General features: G+C 49.2%; 1 protein-coding gene across 1 annotated transcript; it reads left to right on the top strand.

Moving 5' to 3' along the window:
• POU2AF1 (POU class 2 homeobox associating factor 1) lies at positions 1 to 23,144 on the top strand. Its single transcript, XM_043579282.1, has 5 exons — positions 1 to 396; positions 18,913 to 19,043; positions 19,559 to 19,601; positions 19,686 to 19,951; positions 22,587 to 23,144. Exons 1-5 carry the CDS (start codon positions 381 to 383, stop codon positions 22,899 to 22,901), a joined length of 771 nt encoding a protein of 256 aa, XP_043435217.1. The 5' UTR covers positions 1 to 380; the 3' UTR covers positions 22,902 to 23,144.
• The last annotated feature ends 3,245 nt before the right edge of the window (positions 23,145 to 26,389 follow it).

Below are 26,389 nucleotides of genomic sequence, written 5' to 3'. Positions count from 1 at the left end.
TCGCACGCACAGACATTTTCACGCTCACCGTGCACCGCACCACACTCTGATGACCCCGGTCATCAGGACGCGGCCTTCTGTGCTGTGTTGTTGTTCAGATCCAGCTGGCTGGCTCTGCGGGTCTGTGGCCGGTGGGCCTCCGAGGGAGCGCACAGTGGGGTGACGGGCAGCCCTGCTACAGAAAAAGCGCCCGGGTACCTGAGGTGGGAGGATGTGACGACGCTGTGCCCCCGCGCAGCGGGGACTCGGGCCTTTAAAAAGCCGAGGAAACAGCCTCTGAGCAGGCGGTGGCTACACTGGAGGAGAGCACACCCAGGTCTCACGTGAAAGCAGCCAAACTGTCTGCTTCAAAGAGAAAAGGCAACATCCTGTCACAGGCCATGCTCTGGCAGAAACGTAAGTGGTTTGACCGTGGCTGTCAGAGCCGTGCAAGCACGGGCAGGGGCCGGGGCTTCACCGGCGAGCCCACCCGGGGACGGGGGAGGGGGTGGTGGCGATGGAGGCACCGGGGGTGCCCGTCCCCAGCCAGGGGGGCGCAGGGGCCAGGTGGGCGACGGAGCCCGGTGGAGAAAGCGACCTGGCAGAGGTGATGCTGATTTTCCAGGCTGGAGGGGAACGAACTAGTGTTCCAAGGTGGGACAGCTCATCGTGTCTCCGCTGCGAGGCATGAATCACTGTGGTGAGGAAAGGGCAGTTCATGATTCACACAACAGAAAAGCCAACGGTGACATTGGTTTGGGGCCGAGAGGGGAAGGCCGTGGGGTCCTTCACATGACTGGCTTTGTTTTTCATCCACGGCTGCCCTGTGGCCTGGGGTTCAATTCCTCGGGCCTGTTGCTGTCTGAGTGACTTAGGTTTCTGCCGAAGGCGTGATTGGTTTGCGTGCGTGCCCTGGGACAATGTGGAAACTTGGCTTTGGTCAGGCGTGCCTCCACTCGCTCCGCTGTCCTGCCTAAGTCACTCTTCTCCGCGCCTTGGTGGCGAGGCCCGTGTGTCCCAGTGCAAAGGGGCAGCGGGCTTATCTTTAACCTTAATGTTTATCCCTGGGGTCGGATGGAACAACTGTGAACTTTACTTTCCATTATGTGGGATCAAACAGAGACTCCTGTTATTAATAATGGAAATCATACAGAGATTATCTACAGCATTCCTTTCTTGAAATAACAAAGTCAACTCAGCAGCCTCATGAGACTTGAACCTTACCGGGGCTCAGTTCTGTGCTACCTCCAGAGAGAAATATTACCAAAAAAAAAAAAAAAAAAAAAAAAAATCACTCTGTCTTTTCCAAGGTGCTTGGGTCTTTACAATGCCTTTTAACAAATTCATGTACACCCTACTGCAAGCAAACTTCATGTAAGAGAATCTAGATTTACAGAAGATGATACATTGGGGAGTCTTTGTGTATTTTACACAAAGATATTCTCCTGGAGGCCTTGAGTTCTGAAAATACACCTTCATCGATGAAAACGTAACTTAGAGTCCTTTATCACCAACTCACTGTTCTCCTTTGTTACTTGTGTAAATTCTCTGGAATTGAACTTGTTAATGTATAATTTGGAGGAGTGATTTCAAAATCTCTCAGACTGCGAGGTCTCATCGTTGATACTAGCAAGATGCAACTTTTTTTTTTTAAAATAAAAGAGATGAACTTCCATTTGGGCTTGAGAGCTATGGAATCCTTCCACAGCAATTAGAGGTATGCTGATATGGGTGGTGTGCACAGTTAGGTGAAGGAAGACCCTGACCTGCAGAGGTAACGGCAGCCGGCCCCACGGGACAGCTATGCAGCCGAGGCAGGCATGATTGTCTTTACTGGAAGCGCTGAGCGTCCATAAGCCCTTATGCTTAGAGCTGAATTGGTGGATTTTATATGAGCCCTTGGGGGACTTCTGCCTTGGTTCCTACCTATTCAGAGTAAGTCATTTTCCTTTTCTTTCTTTCTCTCTTCCTTCCTTTCTTTCTCCCTTTCTTTCTTTCTTTCTTTCTTTTAAAGTTTTAGGTTTCTCATATGTAAAATGGGGTAAAAATACTACCTATTCCTCAGAGCTACCCTTACCTTGGTGAGCTGAGATGCCACCATATTGTTGATCACTGTCGTTTGCCTTCAGTGTCTGGGATACGGGTTGCTTTCCTGCGTTCATGAGCCGCCATATTCCCCCTTTTTGGTTATGCACTGCATTTTTCCTTCTCTAATTCCTCTTGTGATATTAGCAGTGTTTTTTTTGTTTGTTTGTTTGTTTGTTTTGCTTTTTAAGGGGATGCTGGAGGCATGTTTCTTGCTGACACCCCAGAGGTCGGTCAGGTCCAGCAAAGCCGCATCCTTAGGGAGACTGTATTGTAAACTCCTCAGTGGAATAGCTGGAGTGAATGGTGTTACAGGTTCGGATGCATACAATCCGAATTATCTTTAATTGTCCTTTGGCACCTTAAAGGAAATTAAGAAAGGCCCTGGGCACCGGACCCCTTACCCTGGATTCAAGTAAAACCTTCCTCCAGGACACTGAGGGGTCATAGGTGACTAGATTCTGTGGGGAAACCGGTAAAAACAGGGCAGCATTGTCAGCCCACTTAGAATCACCTGATGGAAGGGCAGAGTTTGAAATCAGACACCAAGAGTGCTGAAAAGGCACTTTCTTTTTTCAGAAAACACCCTCGGGCCATGATCTGAAATGACTGTACTAGGGGGTTCTGGAAAGGGTTAAGAAAACATCCACTTTGTAAATGTTGCCTCCTCCCTGCCTGGCCCATGATCCCTGTTTGTGAACCAAATGTGAACACAGACTCTGGTTCAGATCAGCTCGGAAATGCTGACACACAGAAGTGGAAATCTTCAAGCCTCATCCATGGATCTGAGCTTTGCTTGACTGGCCGGTTAGATAAAGAAGTCACGGCACCTGCAGATTCCCTTCTGGGCTCTGCACTTCGGCCTACAGGTCCCGAGTGGATATGAATTCACATCCACCCCAATGAGAGGTCCTTGTTAAGGCCAACTGGCTACAGGGCAGTAGAAACAGCAGAAGCGATGGGGTGAGGCAGGTCTGGGTTTGAAAGTTGGCTCGGCAGCTTAATTATTCAACCTTCTTAGATTCTTAAAAATCTGGAAAATGGGAATTTTAACGCCTGCCTTACAAGGTTTCTGTCAGAGCTAAAGTAGGGAATGTACGTAGTGTTATCAAGTCTCCTGAGCGTGGTGAGAGAGAGTATGTGCTGTCCTGGGATATCTCCCTTGTGTCCATCTGGAAGGATCAGGGTTATGCTAAATTCCTTCCTGTCTCTCCTTTTCCACAATTTGATTAGCAGAGTTAAAAAGACATCACCAAAATATTCTTGAGTGACAGCATCTTTCAAACAATTTTTTGCGGGTCTAAATCAGGGATCTGCAAACCACAGCCTTAGTGCCACATGGGTCCCACTAACTGTTTTTGCAAATAAAATTTTATCAGAGCATAGCCGTGTCTATTCACATATTGTTGGGCTGCTTTTGTTACAACGAAAGAGTTGAGTAGGTGCCATGTGACCTACAAAGCCTACAGTATTTACTATCTGGTCCTTTACAGAAAATAGTTTGCTGACCTCTGAACTAAAATGATTTGGTTCATACTTTAGATACTCTTTTCCTTGGGTTTCTCTGCGTCCTGGGGTCACACAATGCCAGCGCCAGTGGGAGGTAAAATTTGCAGTCAATTGATTAAGCGATTTGCATAATGCTGAAATTTGATTTGATTGACTTCTTCCTTGAAAGCTATGGAACCGTGTATAATAAACTCAACACCATTTGTTACAAAATGAATGAGTCACATAACTGCTTTTTCTTGTTGTTCTTTGTGTAAGGGAAGGTTTACACGATAATGAAAGGCAGGCTGCCTGATTTTCTTTGAACTGGCTAGTTGCCTTGATTCCCCATAGACATGGCCTTGGTGTTTCTTTGCTGTGGTGCCCAGGGAGGCACTTTACGAACAGGAAATGGTTATTAAACTATTATGGCATGAATGTGCCTTTGCTTTCCGACAACTTCAACAGAGCACAGGTTCACAAATAGATACATTAGGGTGTCAAAATTGTCATTCATGTAGAACTCTGGATTTTACTCCAGGGTTCCACTAAATAGCCAATTAGAAAAAATTTTTTTCTTGATATTTATTTTTGAGAGACAGAGAGAAACAGAGCATGAGCAGGGGAGGGGCGGAGAGAGGAGACAAGAATCCCAAGCAGGCTTCAGGCTCTGAGCTGTCAGCACAGAGCCCGATGTGAGGCTCCAACCCACCAACTGTGAGATCATGACCTGAACCGAAGTCTGATGCTTAACCAACTGAGCCGCCCAGGCACCCCTGTAGCCAATGTTTTTTAATGTTTATTTATTTTTGAGAGAGAGCACAAGCAGGGGAGGAGCAGAGAGAGAAGGAGACAGAGAATCTGAAGCAGACTCCAGGCTGAGCTCTCAGCACAGAGTCCGACATGGCACTCGAACCCACAAGCCTTGAGATCATGACCTGAGCCAAAGTTGGATGCTCAACTGACTGAGTCACCCAGGCCCTCCAAAATAGCCAATTTTTAAAGGGAAGTGAAAATTCAGTAAAACATAAGAAACGCCTATAGTAGTCATCTACTATTTGGAAGTCTATCTCTTGTAGGAACTCAGTCAAACTGGTAACAAGAAGTAATTTAGGTCTGTGCAGTACCTCCAACATTTCTATTGTGTGTTACAACCTTTGCCCACTTAGCAAGCACCTTTACTTCTTACCAAGTTTATGTTATTGATTCAGTGGTTCTTGTTGATAAGGACAAGTAGGGTCTAAAAGACAGACACAAAGTCACATGCACAGAAGGAAGTAAAGTAAGTGACAAACATCTACCAAGCACACAGATTAACTGGTAAAAAGAGTAATCTTTCAAGGTGGACACTTCCTTCTCCCCGTATTCACTAAAGAAAAATGCCAACTTTGTTTTTCTCTATACCCAGAAAGTTCCCAAGTCAGAGGTTTGGAAATCTCTCCTCCAGTTTAAGTCGGTAAATCCGTTCTGTTGTAAGGAACAAAAAGAACCAAGGTTGACTACACTTATTAGCTAAATACCTGGACATTTAATTAGCTTAGAAGTTCTGTAAATTTTTGCTTTTAAACCTTCCCATTACAAAATAAAGGTATTAGGTTCTTTCCTCCTTCTGATTTCTTTCTAAAGAAGTTTATTTGCCTACTGATGAAGATGTCACCAGTTTCTGACTTTGAGCCAACCAAGTCAAGGTTGGTTAATTAAGATTATTAACGTAAGTTTCACATTTATAAAGTACCTGGCAACATTCTAGTTTAATCATTTTTGTAGAACAAATGCTTGAGGAGAGTGGGCTTGCCTGGGATAGAGAGGCTTTCTCTGGAATCTTCTTGTCCCGGTTGTGTGATGGTCTGGCCAAAGCATTGTTCTTTAAACTTTTTTTTTTTTTTATGTTTTCATTTATTTGAGAGAGAGAGAGAGAGAGAGAGAGAGACAGAGCGTGAGTGGGGGAGGGGCAGAGAGAGAGAGGGAGACACAGAATCTGAAACAGGCTCCAGGCTGTGAGCTGTCGGCACAGAGCCCTATGTGGGGCTCAAACTCATGAGCGGCGAGATCATAACCTGAGCTGAAGTTGGACACTTAACCGACTGAACCACCCAGGCGCCCCATGGACAAAGCACTGTTCTTGCAGACAGGAGACGCGGAGTTTACTTTCCAATCTACAGGTAATTAGGTGTGGGGTTACAGGCAAGCCACCTAAGCACCTTATTTCTCAAGTGTTCCAGCTATAAAATGGGACTTGCCCTTCCCTGGTTAAGAGCAGGGAGAGTGAACTTGACTTCATCTTCTTTTTCTAGCTGTAATTTCTGAGCTTTCATGAATGCTTATACCAAATAAATACATGTTTTCAAACCCAAGTCTTTAATTTAGTAGAAGGCATGCTCCCATCTGCACAGAGCAGTGCTTTTCAACCTTGGCTACGCATTGGAATGCTCTGGGGAATTAAAGAAATCCTAATGCCCAGGTCCCAACCCGAGGGTTCTCATTAAATGGCCCTGGGCATTAGCTTTTCAAACCTTCCCAGGCAATTCTCATGTGCAGTCAAGGTGAGAACTACTGAGCTGGAGGTTACAGGGGACGGCTTCTAATATTCCTTTGGACATTGCAGTGCCGTGGGCAGGACACGTTCCATCCTGTTCATAGGGGTACGTACCAGCTATGGGGCATGGAGTACTTACTTGGTGCCTTGCACTGTGTCACATGTTCTGTCGCATCAGACTGATTACATTTGATTGCTAGTGAGGAGACCTGAAACAACGTGGGTTTGAATAAGACAGCGGCATTCACTCTGTCGCACTGAACAAGTCCACAGCAGGCTGTACAGGACTGTATGCAGACTCTACGGTCCCAGCGACACCTCTGGCTACTTCCGTCTTTCCGGTCTGTTGTCCTTGGCATGCAACTTTTGTCAAAGTTGCTTTGTGGTTGTGCCACTTTAGCTCCAGCCACCACCTCTGTGTTTTGGACACGGAAGAAGAAGAAAAAAGAAAAAAAACAACCCCCCCTCCCCCCATCGTGTAGGGTTGTTAAGTCAGAAAGGATAAGGCTGATGTTGGGTGTGGCAGTGGCCAGTCTTTGCCACACTTTGGATGTATTATCTCACTTAATCCTCAGAGAAACTCCGAGAGGCAGGTTCTGTTTCAAGCTCCATTTCCTGGATGAGAAAATCTGAGCTTAAAGATTAGGTTAGTAACTCACGCTGAATATTGTCTTACAAAGCTGTCCTGTGTCCCCGCCACAGGGCTCGGCTCACTCCCGGGGCTCAGAAGGGTGCTCTTGGTAAAGGCACAGGCCTTCCGCGTGAGATAAAGGAATGGACACCTGATGGCAAAAATCAAGTACGGCAGCTGGCAGACTGATGTTCATACTTCACGCCCTCATTCTGATGCGTGCGTTTCATCTAACTTACTGAAAGAAATAAAGTCTTTGCTTCCTTACCTCCCGCACTGGGCTCTTTGCACACATTTCAGCTGCAATGGGAGTGCTCAACGCGGAGAGAGTGACCCAGAATCTCCCCCTCCTGCCAACGTGCAGCCCATCTGTTTTCCGGGCAGCACTGATGAAGAGCTGTGTGGCAGCCTGAGCTGGGACCCAAGCTTCTGCCTCGTCGGCACTGCCTTCTTTTTGAACTATCTAGACTTTGGAAGAGCCAGGCTGTCCGTTCACACACGCGTGTGGTGTGGTGTGGAAAGCAACATCTAGAGAGTAGGGGTTTATTTGGAATCAGAGTGCCATCTCTGTTCTTTCTATGCCGTTAGCGGTTTAAAGTTTAGCCTCTAGTGGAGACAGATCTGAGTTTGAGTCCTAGGTTTATGCCTCACTTTGTTGCCATTTCCTTAAGTATATAATGGGGCTGTAGCTCTTACCTCACAGGCTGTGGTACGTGTTTACTACTGTGCTTTGCATTAAGTCAATGCTCAATAATAAATATTAGTTACTATTCTTAATTTCCCGCTCCCTCTCGCTCTCCGTCTGAGAACAAAGCTGATGCGGCTAATTATAGATCGTAATTTGTGTGGCCTCTGAGTTCTGCATTTCTTGTGAAATAGCAGGGCGGCACATTTCCAGTCTTGTAACTTGTGGTGGGGCTAGTGATCAGGGCTAATGCCGATGGTGAAGCTGGCCATTCTGTGACCAAACTAGGAACTTGGGCCACAATTTTCAATCACGCCTCATCAGGCGGCAGGCTCATACTGACTGACCAATTGTGTTTGTTTTTTTTTAATTCACAAAATTGGACTGAGGTGTTTATAATCTAGCCATCAGGAGAATGACCCTTGAATTTTTCAAGAAATGGCACAATGATACCGAAAACTGAAACACCAGTGTGCTGCCTTTCTTAGTAATGGTTTCATTAGTATCACTTTCTGGGAAGAACAGGCAGCCAAAGAGGTATAAACCAGAGATATTCTCAGACCAGGTGTTGGGACCAAAAAGGATCTGACCACACGTGAGAAAAACTGCATTCCTCTTTAATCCTCTAGAAAGACTCATATATTTAATTGGAAGGTAGGAAGCAAATATACAAAGATTGTTATAAATTTCCAGGACTGAGAAATGCTGGGGAGATAGAAAAGAGAGAAAAAAAAGGGAGACAAGAGAGTTGAAAGTTCGAATGCTGGATGAAAGCAACACCAATTCAGGAAAGAAAGGCATGGAAGGAAAATCAATGACCCGTGTGTCATCCTTTGTGTGGGGACATCCACCCAATAATGGAATTATTCCTAGTAGGGAAATCAAGCGATGAAATAAATTATCTTCAGCAGTGGAGAGTGGAGGGTGGAATCAGGGAAGGTATCCTGAAGCATGTGGCATTGGATATGGATCTTCAAGAATAAATGATAAAACGATAGATAGTCAGACTTCTTGTTTAGAACTTGGGAGAGGAAGAAGCCTATGAGGGATATAACATGTGAGCATTAGGAAGAAAATCCGAGGATGTGTAGGCTGGTGTTTACAACATTTTTTTTTTTTTTTTTTTGGCACAAACCTCTTTATTCAAACCAAACCTACTGCAGAACTCCAATACAGAAATAAAAATGGAGCCATTTGGGGAGGATATTGAAGCTCTGACTGCTTATTCACCCCCAGACTCTCCTACTTCCTTCCTCTTGTTGGCCACTCCGGGTGCCTTCACTGTATTCCAAAGTTCTTTAGGTCATAGCTGGACAACCATGACCTGGACCCATCCTCCACTCATTCAGCAAGATTCCTCATAGCTGGTCATAAGTCCTTGGGTTAAATACTTCCAGGGTAAAGGCTACACTCCCAAAGCAAAGTGAGTCACTGTGAAGCGTGTTGTATTGGTCTCCATTAAGCTCTGAAACTGTGAAGGTCATATTTTCAGTCTATGTGGGTATCTTGTGAAGAAAGAAGGGCATCTGTTCCTCAAAGATTGACCTGGTGACTCCTCTCCCTGGCTTGCTATTCTAGCAACTTCATGAAGGAATGCCCCACGTCATGAGGCATGGTTAGTAAACCAGAGACTTGGCAAAAAAGCTCATCTTGACTGGCAGTTATACCTCACATCGTGAATCAATTATAAGGTCTAATTTCACTCACAGGGGCTGTGCCCCAGGCCTTGGGGTTGGAGCATTTGGATCTGACCCCAAATGTACAGCTGGTGTTGGGTCTGAAGAGTCTTCCTCCAGGGAAGTGGTCTCGGGAAAATTTGATTTCCTTAATCTCTTTGGTCTGGAAAATCTCAAACTAGATATTATTTAAATCAACGAACAAACAATTGGGTTTTCTTCTCCTCTAGCTGCCTGACCATAGGTTTTTCCTGTTCTTGATCAGACTGTCAATTCTAGATTCAGCCTCCAGGTCATAATCTAGTAAGGAAAGATATATCTGTCTCCTCTGCTCAGTCTCTTCACTTTGGTGCTACCTTGCTACAAAATTTGGGTAGACACCTTGGGTTGGCTCATCCCCGTTATGGTCTTGTGCTCTCAGTATAGACCCTCTCTCTCCCCATTCTGATTCCTGTTTCTCTTGATAATGCTAAGGCAATGCTCCCAGTATGTCAACTGGAAGTCTGCCTTGCTCTAATAGGTGATAAAACTTCCCTCCCTGACCACCAAAGAGCCTTCCCATTCACACTGCCATGTTTCCAACCCATATGGGATATGTGCTCCTAGATTTCTAGCCCTGTGGAGAAGTACCATGACCATGGTCTCAGTCATGGCTCTGTCTCTGTCCTTTGGGAGATACACGGAAATTCCTTGAGGGGCTGTATCTGAGGTCAGGACAAGGACATGCCATCTTACTCTGTCTGTCTCTCAGAAATCTCCCAGGTGCTCCTTCCTGGCATTCTTTAAAAATTTAAATCTACCACAAACGTACTCCTCTACTGGCTTCTGAAGAAAGACATAAAGGCATCCTTCTGCTCAGCTCATGGTACCTTTAAGAGAGACCAATGCTAGGATTTTGATGTCTCCTGTCCAGGCTTGTTCTGTTTTCAGTTGCAGTCTTTGACCAGTCTCTCTGCAGCATCTTTGCCCCCCTGTCTCCTAAGCATGGCTCTCCTGCTGCTTGGAGACACCAGGCCCAGATACCTGAGGGATGACTTCCAGGAGCACAATGAAGGCAGTTTGAGACAGGCCTTGCTGGCCACAGACGCTCTGGGTGTGTTGAGGATAGAGACATTCAGTATCAGGACGTAGCAAGACAAGAGAAGTTGCAATCACCACACAAGGATTAGCTACTTCCCTGATGAGTGAGGGGCTGAGGTCACAGGAGAAATAGCCATTTGTTGAACACCTGTTATGTACTAGATGGTTAACTGTGTTAATTTCATCCAATCCTCATGATAATCCCATGAGATGGATATCATTACTCTCATTCAGCAAATAGGGAAACTGAAGCACATGCATGTTAAATGATTTGGCAAGGGTCACACAGTGATAAGCTATGTAGTAGGCTTTCCAAACTAGGTCTGCTTGAGTCCCAACAGCATCATGCCACTTTTCAAGGCCAAGGATTTTAGGGTTCCGTTAGATGCTTCTTCCCCTCCCCACTGAAAGAAGTCCACCCTTAGATGGAAGTGGATTTTTACTTCACTGGGAGCAGTTGTATCCTGACTCAAAAGTTCCTGCAAATATGAATCTCAGGAAGTTAGATTTGAGATATAGAACCTCTGGAGCCAGCCAATTTCTATCTCAGAATCTGAGTTCCTAGGACTGGCCTTCCATGGGCTAATCAGCCAAGATAGGATAAGACCAGCTGGTGTAACATCTTTGGAGTTCATCCAGGACCCCTAGGCTGGGGGTGGACCCTGAACATCTGGAACTACTTTGTGTGTCTTGGGCAGGACTTACATTCATGGTGTGGGCTGAGCCTGACCCCAGACTAGTTTCTCTGCCTCAGAAGGAGAACAACCATGCCTCTTGCACTGTCCCCTTTATATAGCCCCTACAGACTGGGGACCCCATTTGCTGCTTAAGTAAGTCCAAGTAAGAATAAAGTGGTGGTGGAAACCAGCCAAACAAGTTAAAACACTTCAACTGTGAGGCACTTGCAGCTCTGTCATAGTTTGTAATTCTAGCTTGTGCATTTATTCAATTAATGTCGATATCCCACTAGACTACACGGTGAGCTCCATGATGGTTGGGACCTGGTTTACTCTGCTTAGTATTTGTTCAGGGCTCTCCTAGTCTTGTCCTCTGCACTGGGACCCAGTGTATCTCAGATGGAAGCACTTTCTGCTCTGGTGACCCGGGTTTCTGTAAGAGACAGGCAGATGCAGCTGGTTTCTCAGGTGGACCTATCCACTGTCATTTCAGTCGAAAATACCAAAAATAAAACTTTGCGGGGAATTGTTTGGGCCTCTCAGTTCTCGTCACTCATGTGAGCACACTGCTGGTAACCTTCTCATGGACTTCTTTTTCACGTCTCAGATGGGAAACACTATTTCTTGGGGAAATTGGCAGTCAAAGGAGACTGGATCAGGGTGGTCCAATCCCAGACTCCAACGAGAGGAATGAGGGTCAGAACCTGGCAGGGGACATTTGGTGACTGACCTCCAGGGTTACCCAGAGAGATAAATGGACTTGCCCAGGCAGAGGACAGGCAGGTGGTAAGGCAGAAATGGACTGTGCTTGGAATCAGAGGTCCTGGGTTTAGCTGATTACAAAGCTATTTACAAGTGTGGACTTGGGCAAGCCACTTAACATCTCTGGGCATCGTGTTCCTCATCAGTGGAAAGGAGGGTGAGAGGGAGACCGACCCTGCCTATTTCAGGAGTTGTGGTGAGGCCACACTTGAAATCATTTGTGTCAAGGCTGTGTGAGTCACAGAACACTGTGTGCAAAGGTGAGCATGGTGATTTCTGAGTTCCTGGGGGCTAAGCTCACGACCAGGAGACACAGGCCCGAGTCTCCACAAAGAAGAGGCAGAACACAGACACTGTTTCTGGGAGTAGAGAGAGCAACCCAAGAGCAACCCAAGAGCCTTGTGTGGTCTGCTTGTTCTGCTGGAGGTTTGGAGGGAGGATGGACGTATGGTGTGGAAGGCCCTGAGAGTCCTCGGGGGAAGGATGTCTCCGCAGCGGTGCCCATGAAGAGAGTCTGAAGGCTCTGGCACTAGCAGCCTTTTGGCTGACCTCTCCCAAGGTCATGGAGTGGGACATCCAGAACTTTGGGACAGTCCAGGTAATATTGAGGCTGTGGAATGGGAACACCTCATGCAGGAACCTGGTGGAAGAGAGCAGACTGCAGGAAAACTAGCTCTCTGCTTAAGCCTAACATAACCTGAGAGCAGTGTGGTGACCCTGGGTATTCATTCCAGGCTGACTGAGGCTTCCCTTCAACAGGGATCACTCGGCCCCTAGACCCCTTTGGTCAGGGACTCTATGCTTTCTAAGACTGAACAAACCTCTGTGGTCACCCCAGATGTACTTTAGGAGCCTTCTGTGGCTCTCTCAGGTCATCAGCTCTAGGTCCTTTTGGCCCGCCCAGGTCTGTGGCTCTCCTTCATCCTTTCCCAGTGACCGGCCTCTGTGGGGCTGATGGAAGTATGCCTCTTAGAATGGAGACAAAGAGAGAGGAAATGTCACTACTTTTCCCTTTCCTTCTCTGGTGAGACCAGAGAGCCCAAGATCAGCTGCCATCTTGGAGCTCTCCTGGTGGAGAGGTACCGGTCTACACATCAAGATGCCACGACTTACTCCTTTTCGGCTGCCTCAGCAGCCTTACAAGCAACACCAGATTGTAATTCGGTTGAGGTTCTACTTTCTCATATCTTCTAAACACCTTCAAAGGCATTTTTTGTCCATCTATCTTTTTCCGCCTCTGCCCTGTGTGTTATCCAGATTGCTAGAACGTATGAGTGACGTGGTGATACCTCCTAGCAGCAGAGCCCTTTCAGTTCAAACACCAGTGAGTGGAAAGCCCACATTTACATGTGCATGAAATCTCTTTGTTGGAGTCCATTACAAAAAAAAAAAAAGTAAACAGCAATCCAGTGTAAATTGGGCGGGAAAGCTTTTCTGTAGCGTGTCAAGTCCAACCTTTGGCCAAAGCCCAAGTTCTTGCTTCCTGTTTGGAAAAAACTCAGCCATTGTCCATGAATGGAAAGAACAAATTTGAAAACTTTGACTCAGATCTTCACCAGAAGAGGAACATTCACATTAGTGTTTCAATTAAGGATGTGGATAATCCTTTAGCCACATGACCTAAACTTTCCCAGGCGCCCTCAACTACCTTAGGCAGAGAACACAAACAAACTTCTTTACGTTAAAGTAAAAAGTGTCAGCAACTTTTATGACTTTGTTTTCACTTAGAAGCTAGGACAAGTTTGTTAGCCCTGGGCTTGAATTCCTATTGTTCACTTATTTGTTTTTGGTTTTGCTACAAGTGAAGAGAAAATTATTTGTATTTCTCCTTAGCGGATCTTTAAAAAAATAATACTGAAGGTTCAACAGCAAAAGAGAATAATATTTACCGAGGTTACTTGGAGTGATCAATAGTGTGTCATGTGTCCTTCTGGGCTAGGAAGGTTTTGTCTTTCAAAATGGCCTTGTGTGGCTGCAGGAGGGAGGTTCAACCAGTCAGATGTAAATGGAAAGCACTTTCAGCGAGGTAGATAGTCGACATGAGCGAGATGGGTTCCTCTTCCGGGTTCCTTGATGGTAAAAATGTAGGCTTACCCTGGATCCCAACTAGCCCTTACAGCAGCAGTCCCATCTGCTGTTGAACTTACTGCCTGGCCCTGGTGGCTCGCAAGAAATCTGTAACAGGACAGCGGCTAGGAGAAGCATCTTCTTTCAAGAGGACCCTCGACACTGTTCTAGGTAGCACCTGGCTGATGAAGGCTCTCTGAAAGCTGACTGGAGGAGAAGTTACAGTGACAAACGCCTGGGTGTGAGCTCCACCAGGAGCCATGAGGAGGGACCTATCTCCTTAGCTTCCTCACTGTGGCGTGAATGTGGTTTACACGGGGCGATTAAATAAACAAGTGCTGACAATTTTGCATATGTCCTCGGTGATATTTATTATCCCTTCTTCAGGGAACTGGAGGGCCGTGTTTATTTAAATGAGTAGCATCCATATGCTTCCTAAGCTCGGGGTGAACACACACGACGCCCGCATGCAGACAGAGCACTGCCAGAAGCGACCCGTCGGCTTGATCTGTCATGGTCTGTGCCCTCCAGTGGAACGACAGCTGCAGGGCTCTTATTTTTGTGACGTGGAGCCTGTCCGGCTGTGTGGCAGGGGGAACTGAAATGTCTTCTGCTGACTTTTTATACCTTCAGATTTTTTTCATCGCTTATTTTGGAAAAGGAAAGCCCTCACTGGGGCCAAAGTTACAGGTTTTTCTGTAAACGAGTTTTGTGGGGTTTTTGTTGTTGTGTTGTGTTTTGTTTTGTTTTTTTTCCCCCAAACTCCATTGGCGACTGACTTCCAGTGGTGGGAAGTAACATGGCTGCACGTTACTCGCCCTGAGGAAAGGAGATTGCTAGCAAAGGCCAAGAGGCTCATGTTTAGGTGGAAAGATTTTTCTCAGTGACGGACAACTTGGCTGCTCCCAGGACACTTAACGGGCCTTCGGCCACAGGAGAAATGGTGAGGAGGCTTCAGGCTTTCAGGACAAGCTGCCGTTTGGTCAGGGGACTCCTAACACTTCTGGTCAACTCTACTCTGGGAAACTGGACCGGGTAGCATCATTTTGATCTCCTGCTTTCTTTTCTTTGTCTCTTATTTATTATTAAGAAATTATTGGGGCGCCTGGGTGGCGCAGTCGGTTGAGCGTCCGACTTCAGCCAGGTCACGATCTCGCGGTCCGTGAGTTCGAGCCCCGCGTCGGGCTCTGGGCTGATGGCTCAGAGCCTGGAGCCTGTTTCCGATTCTGTGTCTCCCTCTCTCTGCCCCTCCCCCATTCATGCTCTGTCTTTCTCTGTCCCCAAAATAAAAACGTTGAAAAAAAAATTAAAAAAAAAAAAAAAAGAAATTATTTTAAGAATCTTAAAAATGTTCTTCTCAGTATTCTAGTCTAGTTGTTTTAAAGTGGCTCCGTTCAGGGATCCCCACGCTCCCAAGGCAAAGCAATCTCGATTTCAGACAAATTTCTTTTCACCTTCCAAATTTTTATGCTGGTTTCTCAGGCTGGTGGCGGTGGGGGGGGGGGGGTGGGTACAGTGTTTACCACAGAATTAGAAACGTTTATTGTTGCTTTACAAAGGTTGGTGTGAAAAGGAATAACTGCAGGTTTTGGCTTTGCAAATAGGCTTGGCCACTGGGGTCCTTGGGGAATTGTCCTGAGGCTTCTGATTCCGGTATTTCACGGTCACTTTGCAAAGACACCGGCTGAAGCACCCTCGAGCACTCGAACATGCGCACTGGCAGTCAGTTCCTGGATTCCTTGGCAGCTGGTTGTGGGCTGGTAGGTGGGGAGGCAGCAGGTCCTTGAGAGCTCTGGGAGTTTTGCACTAGGAAGAGGTGGGGACTTAGAAACTGCTCTCCATATGGTCCTTGTGCCAGGGCACACCTGTTGACACTGTGGCTTCTAAGGAAGTCCAGACATCAGAGGGTGATGCCCTCGGCTCATAGCACCTCCCCCAAGCCCTCTTTGTTCATTGATTCAAAAACAACAGGAGGCAGGAAGCCCTCCCTTGACAAGATCCTGGAAATGCCCAGCAGGCCCCTTTGCAGCCAAGTGTTCGATGTGTCCACTTCCTGGGAGGGAGCAGGTGGGGAGTCCTCTGGGCCCTTCCCCACAAGCGTACATGCAAATCAGAGAGGGTTAGCCGTATACCTGTCTTTGGTCTGGACTGAGATGTGAGCACGTGGGATGGAGCCTTTCTTGCCCCTCAGCTGAATTAAGAGTGTGGCCACCGTGCTTAGACCCCCAAATAACCCTGTCCCCTGAGTTTCTTCCGAGTGTGCAATGCCTCAGGCTGCACTCGTGCCTAAGAATAGCTGGAAACCCAGCTGCAGACAAGTGTGGTCTGATATGGGCGCGAATAAAGCCACTGCGGGTGACTGAGAATGAGTGAACAGAGTGTGGGAAGGCAGGCGCCCCTGTTTGCTGCCATGTGGGGCCCCACCTGGGGTCTGTGGCCAATGCTGGGCATCACTGATCATGAGAGAAAGTGGCACAGGGAACCCGTGTAGGAGTGAGGCACCCAGAAGGAGGGTTAGAAGGATTCAGAACATGTCATTAAGAAATAGCTGGAAGGACAGATATGCATTCAGACTACAGGGGACCTGGTATCTGCCTTCCGATGCTGGAAAGGGATACGACTCCTGCTGATACTATTCGCTCACATGTATTTAATGCTTGCTGAGCACACGCTCTGTTGCAAGCATTTACTTGGAATTCTCAAGCCTACCAGGTATGTGCCATTACGATCTTCATTTGCAGAGGTGAGAAGGCTGTCAATGGATTCTGAACGGTGAGTTTCATCAGAAGGCAATGCCAGGCAAAATGGAGCTTGTTACCATGCGGCCGGTCAAGCAAGAGGATAGAGCTTCCTGACACTGAAGCTCCCCAGAGGAAGGTGGAAATGGGTGGAGGGAGGGGAAGGAGAGTAGCGTCTACCATAGCTGGCCCTGGCCATGGCTTTGCGGACCTCTGGCGTATTATTGCAGGGAATCCTCACAACTACTGTGTGAGACGTGGGTTATTGAGGCCCAGGGGTGTTAAATAAATCATCCGAGACCTTGCCACCAATAAGCGACAGCCCACTTTTGCATACAGGTATTTTTGGCTCTCAAGTCTGTTGTTAATGCTGCTTTTACGAAGGTGATGGTGCCCAGGTAGTGCTGGGGCACTGGTATGGGGCTGGATCTCTCTGCTCCACACTCTAGTTTCAGTCTGATTTTATGTCGGTTGTAACTGTTTCATTGCATGTCTCTCCCACTAGATGCAAGATGCATGTGGGCAGGAGCCATAGCTATCTTGCTCAGTGCTGTATTCCCAGTGCCCAGGGATAGTTGGAAGAATGAATGAGTATCAGTTGAGACTCCTTGTTACGATGGGGCGGGGTCGGGGGTGGGGGTGGAATTAAAAAGAGGATAATTTATCTATCAGGACGTTAGAGGGAAACTCTGGTATTCGATTAGGGGTGGTTATCAGTGATGCTAACCCCAGCAGAGCTTCAGAATCACCCGAAAGACTTTTAAAATATAGATTCCTAGGCCCACATCAACCCCCCAGAATCGGAACTACCTGGAAGCAGGGCCTGGGTATCTGCACTGCGTACCACTCCCTGGTCAATTCTGCTACCTGGCCAGGTGAGGAGGCCCCATGGATGCATCTGAGTCTGGGGTTCTCTGTATTATGTGTCCCCGGGGCTCTTGGACACCCCTTTCCCTCCCCCTGCTGCCTCTCTACCTGCTGGGCTTCAAGGCCAACTGCGTGTGTGCCTGGAGCATGGATGGAGGGAGGCCTGGTGCCGGGTCAGGCATGAGTTCTTATCAGTTGGGTATTTACTGAGCAAAGTTCAGCCAGGTAGCACTATGGTTCCGGGTTTAATAGATACCTAGGCTTCCAGGCTTTTGATTCAGAGTCCAGGTCCCTGGGACCCTTATCAGTGGATGATAATGGGCTCCCTGTGTGAGTCCCCAGGGCCAGGGCTACTCACTATTCTTGGCTGACCCAGGCCTGCCCTCCAAAGGCCCAGGGCCCTAGACTGTGGGCTGTCTGGGAGGGCAGATGGTCAGTGCCCAGCCATGACTGCTTCTGGCTTGCTCTCCCTGGCCAGGAAGTGCCCGGTTCCAGCTCAGTGCTTTGGTTTCCCAGCTTTGATGACAAAGGGCACAGGGAGCCTTCTCTCTACAGCAGGGCTGGACACTCTCTGGCTCCCGGTATGTGGATCACCAGTGGGTACTGGTCCTCTGCCCTGGGAGCCACGGAGAATCCAGGAACCGTTCACTGCAGCCCATTCTATGGGTCTAGGAGAGGGGAAGGCGGGGGGTGGGGGGGATGAATGGTAGCACATTCCAAATAATCATCCAACCGGTTAATCAGCAAATCCCTTACTGAGCTCGCTGTGGACATGCTACTTGAGAAGATATAGAGAAAGAAGGTATAGTATCTCATCTTGAGAAGCTTATCATCTGGTTAGGGGCATACGAAATTTACACTGAAGGATTACTAATTATTATATAGCAGATTGCAAATTTATTAAATGCTTGCTCTGTACCTGTTTTATACTAAGCATATACTGTGCTCCCCATTTACTAGGTCAGCGACCCCTTATGACATTCGTTTGGTAAGAAATGGCACAGAGAGGTTTAGTGACTTGCCCAGGATCACATAGCTAGAATGTGGCAGGGGCAGATTTCGAGGCCTGTGCCATCCGACTTGGCGTCCCTGCTCTTTTGCCGTCCTCTACTGCCCCCTATGATGAGCACTAACCAGGCCTGTCTAAGAGGCTGGAGGATGAAGCCACTTCTGTGGGCAGCCGTGGGCCACCAGGAGGGTTGCACTAGTCTTGAGCCAGGGCAAATCAGGAAGCTGAGAAGTGTGAGCGTGAATCCTGACCACTGGAAATCTCAAGTAAAGGTGAGGAGAGGAGACAAGCAGGAAACCAGAGAAGTCTGAGGAGACCTTCTGGCCAGAGTCAGGGCTTATCAGTCCTTAGTGTGCAAAGTGGTCGGAAAATGGGTCGAGCTGACGCAGCCCAGGACTTTCAATTGTACATTAAGTTTACAGGGCTGAACTGGTCAGGCAGAAGGGAGCTATAGACGGTTTGGGGCAGGAGGAGTGGCAATACCGGGGGAAATTGTCTAGGAAGTCTCCCGGGTCCTCCCTGCTCAGGCACAGCTGAGGTGAGCCGGCAGACCCTTGAGAAGAGGGGAGCATACGCCGGGGTGGGGGCTCGTCTGAGAGGCCGATGAGCACCGGCGACATTGTTTTTCGCAGCCTCGGCACCAGAACAGGCCCCGGCTCCACCCCGGCCATACCAGGGCGTCCGTGTGAAGGAGCCAGTGAAGGAACTGCTCCGGAGGAAACGAGGCCATGCCAGCAGCGGGACGGCTGTCACACCTACGGCGGTGAGGGGGCTGCTGTGGCCCGAGTGCGCGTGTGCGTGTGCGGTGGGGTGTCCAAAGGGGCCCTGGCTCTAGGCGAGGCTCAGCGAGGCCACAAAGGCAACACGCTGCCAGGTACGGCTGCTGACGAATGGGCTTAGGGGAGAAGAGGTCAGTGATCCCTGGGTAGACCAAGGAGGACTGGGGCCATGGGCTGGCCCCATTGAACAAAGCCAATGCCGGGGGCCTGAGTGAGCAGATGACTCACACGTCCTGGCGTGAGCTGGGTACCCCCTTGGGAAGACGACGAGGCCAGTTCCCTACGTGCACAGGCTTCTTGCTAAACGGAAACACGCATCCCCCATAAGTATAGGTGGTGACGGCTGGGACATGACATGGATGTTTTGGTCTGAGAAGGAAGATTCCCCCCCATCACCCCCCAACGTATACTTTCCTCCCCTGGGGCCCTCTGGGCAAGTTTTCTGCAGAGGGCCAGATGGAGAGAGCTGAACACTGATCCTAGTCTCTCCTCCCTCTAGGTGGTGCTGCCCCATCAGCCCCTGGCTACCTACACCACAGTGGGTAAGAGCTCCCCACAGCCCTGGTCCCCTCCAGGCCCCTCGTCTGGGCCACACCTGCAACTCTGTAATTTCCTTCTTCCCACAGGTCCTCCCTGCCTCGACATGGAGGTCTCCGCTTCCACAGTGACAGAGGAGGGGGCCCTGTGTGCCGGCTGGCTCTCCCAGCCGGCCCCGGCCACCCTCCAACCCCTGGCCCCGTGGACACCCTACACGGAGTACGTGTCCCATGAAGCTGTCAGCTGCCCCTACTCGGCTGACATGTACGTGCAGCCCATGTGCCCGAGCTACACGGTGGTGGGGCCCTCCTCCGTGCTGACCTACGCCTCCCAGCCGCTCATCACTAACGTCACGGTACGTCACACAAAAGCATTGCTGCACCAAGGACACCCTTTGGAACCTGGGCTGACTTCCTGACCCCTGATCGTTCTTGCTACTGATTCTCAGGATAACTGAGTCTTCAAGCCCTTCCTGTTCCGCAGGGAGGCCTGCTCTTCCCATTGACCTTCCGCGAAGAAGGCGGATGGCCTCCCTTGTCGTACGTTGTGCTCTTTGGGGCTGGGATGTTCTCCGGCCCTTCTGCCCTAAATATCCCCATGCTGCCCCCAAAGCAGAAGGTCTTGGTTGGAAGTTTCGGTTTTCAGTGAATGGGAGTATCAGTTGAGGTCTGACTGGGGCCTTGTGCCACACCAGGGCTCTCTTTCTATTCCGCTGACTTAGAGGCTGATCGGTCACCTCATAGTGGGATTTGCAACAGGTGACACGACTTTTCAGAAAACTACTTTTGATGAAGTCAGACCCACCTACAGAGTAATTTGTTGAGTCCTGACTCTAGCATCAGATTGCTTGGGTTCAAATCCTTGTCCCTTACTAGCTATGTGATCCTGGACTGAGTAATTTAATTTCTCTGAGCCCCGGTGTCCTCATCTGTGAAATGGGTATACTAACAAGAGGGCTGATGTCAGGCTCAATCGGGATGATGCCCGTGGAGGACTTAACACAGTTCCTGGCATACAGAAAACACTCAATAAATGTTACGTTATGATTGTCTCAAAGTCGGCCAGCAACATTAACCAAGGGCTGCCTTCGAGTGCCCGATGGGAAAGAAAGGGCCTGCTCCCCCAGACACAAAGAAAGGAAGAGAAGTGGTTTTATGTGAATGGTATCTGTTTGAGCAAAGGAATGGGAATCCCCTAAGCGTTTGGAGGAGGAAAGGTCTATGGGTGTAGCTATATCCAGCCTCAGTTCAGGGAACACTCTGGGGGTGCGAGTTGGGGCCTCAGGAGTAGCTGCAAAGCCCACATTGAGGTGGAACTGGCTTTGGTTCCCCACCTCCCCACACCCGTTTCCCTCAAGGGTTCTGCGTCATGCTGTTGCACCTGCCCTTTCATCACCATCCAGGCAAGGGCCCACAAGAGCTCTCCTCCCCCAACCCTACCTGGCTACTCTGCAAACCGGTTGTGGGCATGGATGATGGTGGCTAGAGGAGTGAATTCAACATCTTTCCCAAGCAACTCATTTCCATATCGGGGGCCTTTGGTGGGGGCGGGAAGCGGTGGACGTAATGGTTCTCAGTCATTTCAATCTCAAGGATTTCTCTCATTATTTATCCTTTCATTATCCCCACCTCCTACCTTGAAAGGCTCTGTGTATCAAACAGACCGTATTTATTAAGAAATAATTTGTTTGTTTTGCCGCTTTGTAAATTAACGCATCAAAGCTGGTGAGAGCTACTAGTCAGCACCGCTGATTAGCAGGAGATAAGACCTGTTAAAGCCCGGGGTTGGTGGAATTCTATCCCTGAGCAAAGAAACCTGCAGTCCCCGGTTCCTGACTCCACAAAGTAGGATTTCCATGGGAATTTTGAAATGCTGGAAACAGTCAGGCTTTGCTGGGAGGCTGGAAGGCCTCTGAGACCCTTCCCAGCTCTATCATTCTATAGAAAAACACCCTGAAGCCTTGCTACTCGAGCTACGGTCCCCGGACCAGCCACCCTGGCGTCACCAAGGATCTGATGGGACATGCAGAATCCCGGGCCCTACTCCAGACCTCTCGTACCAAAACGGGCATTGTAGCAAGATTCCCAGGGGACTGACATAATCTCTTTTCTAAATGACTCTGTTCCCAGGGGCGGTAGGGGGAGACTTCAGCCTCTCTCACATCATTTCACGCAGAGATCTTCCTCCCCGTCCCTGCTGCCTCAGCTGCGGGAGATAGTCGGAATCCAGGCCCTGCCTCTCTTGCAGGCTTGACCTCAAGTGTGGTTTTATAAAGTGACCTTTATATGTGGTTGTTGCCCACGTGAGGGGTATTGTTTATAGGGCACCTGCGAGAAGGGCCGGGGACAGCCACGGGGACCCAGCTCAGAGACAGAGGAGGATGAGGATGTGGCAGGCACCGGGCTCCCCCCAGCGTCCGGGTCGGTCCCGATCCCGTGGGAGATGAGTGGCACCGTGTGGGCGGACCTCAGGGCGGACCACACACCGTGTGTGTCCAGGCGTGACAGCGGCCGCCTGGGGGTACAGCTGCTACCCAGGGGGCAGTCTCGTTAACATGCTGTATTTTCACCAGTTTTTAAGATGTGCATCCCCCCCCTCCCCCGCCTCCACAATTTAATATCTCTGAAATTAGGATGGAATTCATATGCAATAAAATCTGGAAAAGCGTCTCCAGTTGGCTCAGCTCTGCGATGTCAGTCCTGCTCGTAAGGGACCCCACAGAAGAGAAAAATGGAGGCGGGGGGAGGTGGTGGGAGCCAGGACTTGTAGCTAGTGAGAGTCAGGGGCAGGGATCCAGCTGAAGTTTGCGTGGCTTCTCCTTGGGGGGAGACACCGAGCAGGTGGAAATGGAGCCCCCACCCCCACACTCCCTGGGCTGAGAGCGCAGGCAGGGGCCAAGTTGAGGGGGCCGGAGAGCTCTCCACCGGGACGCGGAGGAGCGGATACCCCCGGGGCTGCTAACCCTTGGTCCCTTGTCTTCCCCATCACAGACCAGAGGAGCGGCCGCGCCCACCGTGGGGCCCCAGCTGGAGGGCCCGGAGCACCAGGCGCCCCTCACCTATTTCCCATGGCCGCAGCCCCTGTCCACACTGCCCGCCTCCACCCTGCAGTACCAGCCTCCGGCCCCAGCCCTGCCCGGGCCCCAGTTCGTCCAGCTTCCCATCTCCATCCCCGAGCCGGTCCTTCAGGACACGGAAGACCCCAGGAGGGCCATCAATTCCCTGACCATCGACAAGCTGCTTTTGGAGGAAGAGGATGGCGACGCCTACGCGCTCAACCACACGCTCTCGGTGGAAGGCTTTTAGGGCCTGCTCGCCCGGAGAGTCCTGCTCCCCGAGCCTGGGATTTTACACTGAGCCTGGGATTGAGCCTCAGATTCACACCTGTTTGGAGTAGCTGTCTCACAACTACACTTTCCACCCTCAACTAGAATAATTGGCTTTCCTTCCTCCCTCCCCTCTTCCTCCTTCTTTCCTCCCTCCCTCCCTCCTCCTCCCTTCTTCCCCCTTGCCTTCCTGCCTTCTTCCCCCTTTTCTCCCTCTCCCTTCCTTCCCTTTCTGCCTTCCTCCCTCCCCTCCTTGCTCCCCCCTCCTCCCTTCCTTTCTCCTTTCCTCCCTCCCCCGAACCCCTTCCTCCCTTCCTCCTTCCTTCATTTTTTTTTCCATTTCTGTTCCTATCTGAGAAGGAATTATAGAGATTTTTGTGGTAATATTGATGCCAGTGTTGCAAACCCATGTCCCAGGTGCTTTTATTTCTGCCTCATTTTGTTCATTGGAGCAGCAGCCCAGCTGAGCTGTCTTGGGGCCAGTGCCGCCCTGCCCTCTGTCATTTTGAGGTGTATGGGGTGGCCTTGCAGACCCACTGCCCAAGTCCTTGAGCTGTCAGTTCTCACAGTTGATTCTTTGTTTGCTGTTCTCTGCGCTGGCCAGATTTAAAGTCTAGGCAGCAGAGTCCCAAGGCCTGGGGCTCAGTTAGGTGGTGGGGGTGGTGTTCCGGGGAGAAAAATCAACAGCAGAGTGGGTGGGTTGAGGGACAGAGGAGGGAGGGGAACGTTGTGTGTGTGTCTGTGTGTGTGTGTGTGTGTGTGTGTGTGTGCGCGCGCGCGGGCATGTGTTGCGGTGGGGGGAGGGGGAGGAGAAGGTTGGGTGGGGAGGAGGACTAAGGAACCACTGAGCTTCAGATTACTTGGTTATTAAGAAGGAGAATAAACTTAAGAGCAATAATTGCTTCCATTGGTGGTTTTGTCGCTCTCCTTGAGGATACTTGCAAGGAAAGCCGAGCTCTTATAATCGGGAGGGTTACTACCTCTGATTGCGCCTTCCCACGTGCGGACCCTCCGGTGCTCGCTGTGTGCGAACCAAAACTCACTGAAGCCCCGTGGGGGCGAGGTCCTCGCTCAGTGCCACACGTGGTTCTTCTGTGTCTTATAAAGAGCCATCATTGTGTGGGACCACAGCCTCCTTCTCAGGCACCTTCCTGGAGGCTTCTAGAAGCTCAGCCAGAAGTACCACTGGGTTTAATTTCAACGGATATTTTCTGGCTGGGGGGCCTCCAAACTGGCTGGTGCTGGAGCACAGCTGTTGCTGGGGGCGTTCATCTCCTGACAGGGGCTGTCATCTGCTGGCTAACCCCATTGTCAGCACTGGGCAGACAGCTTAGTTGGCGGAATCCATGACGAGGTAATAAACTTTTCTCAGAAACAATGGCCTCTTGGACACATTTTCTTGCCCTTTTAAAATAAGAACTCCAGAAAGTTGTCTTTCATTGGATTTTTTTTTTTTCTGCTTTGGGTTTATTTTGACCCAAATGTCTCAGCATCTGCCTAAAATCTCAATACGAATATCTTGAATTATTTTTACTCAGACTTACTCTTTGGATTTAAAAGCGTAAAATTTCAGGTACCGAATTGACATCTTTGTTGGTAGTGACGGCGAGTAGGCAAAGGAGGTGGGGGGGGGGCGGTTTCAGGCCTGTTGGATCAAACACCCTGGTTTCCTTTAAGAAAACACTATGCAAGATTTTTCAGCCTACTCTTGGAGGGCTTGAGAGGACGTAGAAGCAATCTCTGTAGGGGAGTTAGGTTCGCAAAAACTACCAAGGAAATAAAGTATTTTAAGTGTTTGCTAAGATTTAAACTGTCTTTTTGTCTCCTTACCTTGAGGTGAAAAGGTCTTGGTTGTAATAACCTCCCTCAGTTTCTTCCTGGGTTTTCCTGCTAAAATGGAAACATGTTAATAAAGATTTGCTCAGACTCCTGTGCCGAAGCGTTTTATTTCTCATCAGATTAATCCCCCTTCACCTGCAGTTCCGTGTCGGGCAGGGTGAGTGTAGGCAGCCGCTTACACCAGTCTTGTTGACTTTGCAACTTGATCTACAGCAAGGGAAGAAGGAACCGGCCCCACCTGCCTGCTGCCCAGCTCCCGCGGGCACAACGTGCGAGGCCCGTAGCCTTGTCTCCAGGCGAGCGGGGATCTGAGATGATGAAGGAAACTGTTTAACCCTATTGCCCTTCCTGGGTGTTATTCATGCTACATGAGTCCATTCTCGTGATGCTGGGTGTCCAGAGGTAAGTTCAACCACTGGTGCCTCCATGTGTCCAGAAGCTAGGCCCACAGGAAGCCAGCTCTCAGGGCGCCAGACATCACAGTGAGAGGGACGGTCAAGAAGCCTGCCAGTCCTGGGGAACACCAGTCCTTAGAGTGAGTAACGGTTTGGAAGGCCTCCTTTTCCAGGTGACTTTCTGAGTTACTAAGAACTTCTGAGATCACTGCCTTCACTGTTCATCTCTCCTGGGGTAACCGTTTTTGTTTTTTTTTTTTTAATAGTCCACTTTCTTCTGCCATATGTCTGTGTCCAGATTTTGGGGGACAATAGTATCTCCAGCTATTTCGTATGCTTTACTTGATCACCACTGTTGTCTTCCTTCTTAGTCTCTGTGTAGACCATAATCCAGAATAAAGACGCGAAAGGAAACGTACTTGAGGATTTCTTCCCCCTCTAGTTTTACCAACACTCAGTGGGAGGGGAAGATCTTTTAAAAATGTACTTTGCCTCTGTCACCAGCTTCCGTGATGCCCTCGGTCTGCAGTGTGGAACATATGGCCGCCTTGGTCTAGGTCGGTGCCCTGTCAGATTCTGATCCGTGAAGCTGCCCATTTCCGGCGTGAAATGAGGCAGAAAGGAGAAGATGAGTACCCGGTGGGACAAAGAAGCTGGGCCTCTACAACATAATAATGCCACCACGAGGCTCAAATTCTCTGATCCTTCGTCTGCAATCATCTCTCAGTGGAATTTGGAGACGTGTTCTAAACATGAATTTCCTGAAATCGGAAATCATAGATCACTCATTTTGTAGTAACCTACTTTGTGAATCAGAGGTGAGGTACTCAGTAATTCCTCGCTGAATTGCATGAATTTGGGAGATTTTCCATCGATTCTGTTGAAGGAATACGGATACGGATGACACAGTTGATTACAGTGGAGCCTCCTTTCTGAGACTCTCAGACACATGACGTTTCTCAGATGCTTTTTTTTTCCCCCCTTAAAGCTTGGGTAGGAACTTCCATAAGCTGGTCTTCTTATTCGTTAGTTCTTCAGGTACACCTATGGATCCTTCGGAAGGGCTTTACATTTTTTTCTTTATTAAAAATTTTTAGGGGCACCTGGGTGCCTCAGTCTGTTAAGTGCCTGACTCTTCATTTCGGCTCAGGTCATGATCTCACGGTTCTTGAATTCAAGCCCCGTTGGGCTCTGCGCTGGCAGCCAGAGCCTGCTTGGGATGCTCTCTCTCTGC

This window comes from Prionailurus bengalensis, chromosome D1 (assembly GCF_016509475.1).
Source record: "Prionailurus bengalensis isolate Pbe53 chromosome D1, Fcat_Pben_1.1_paternal_pri, whole genome shotgun sequence".
NCBI lineage: Eukaryota > Metazoa > Chordata > Mammalia > Carnivora > Felidae > Prionailurus > Prionailurus bengalensis.
The sequence above is the reverse complement of the archived record's forward strand: the minus strand, read 5'-3'. Positions and strand labels throughout refer to the sequence as shown.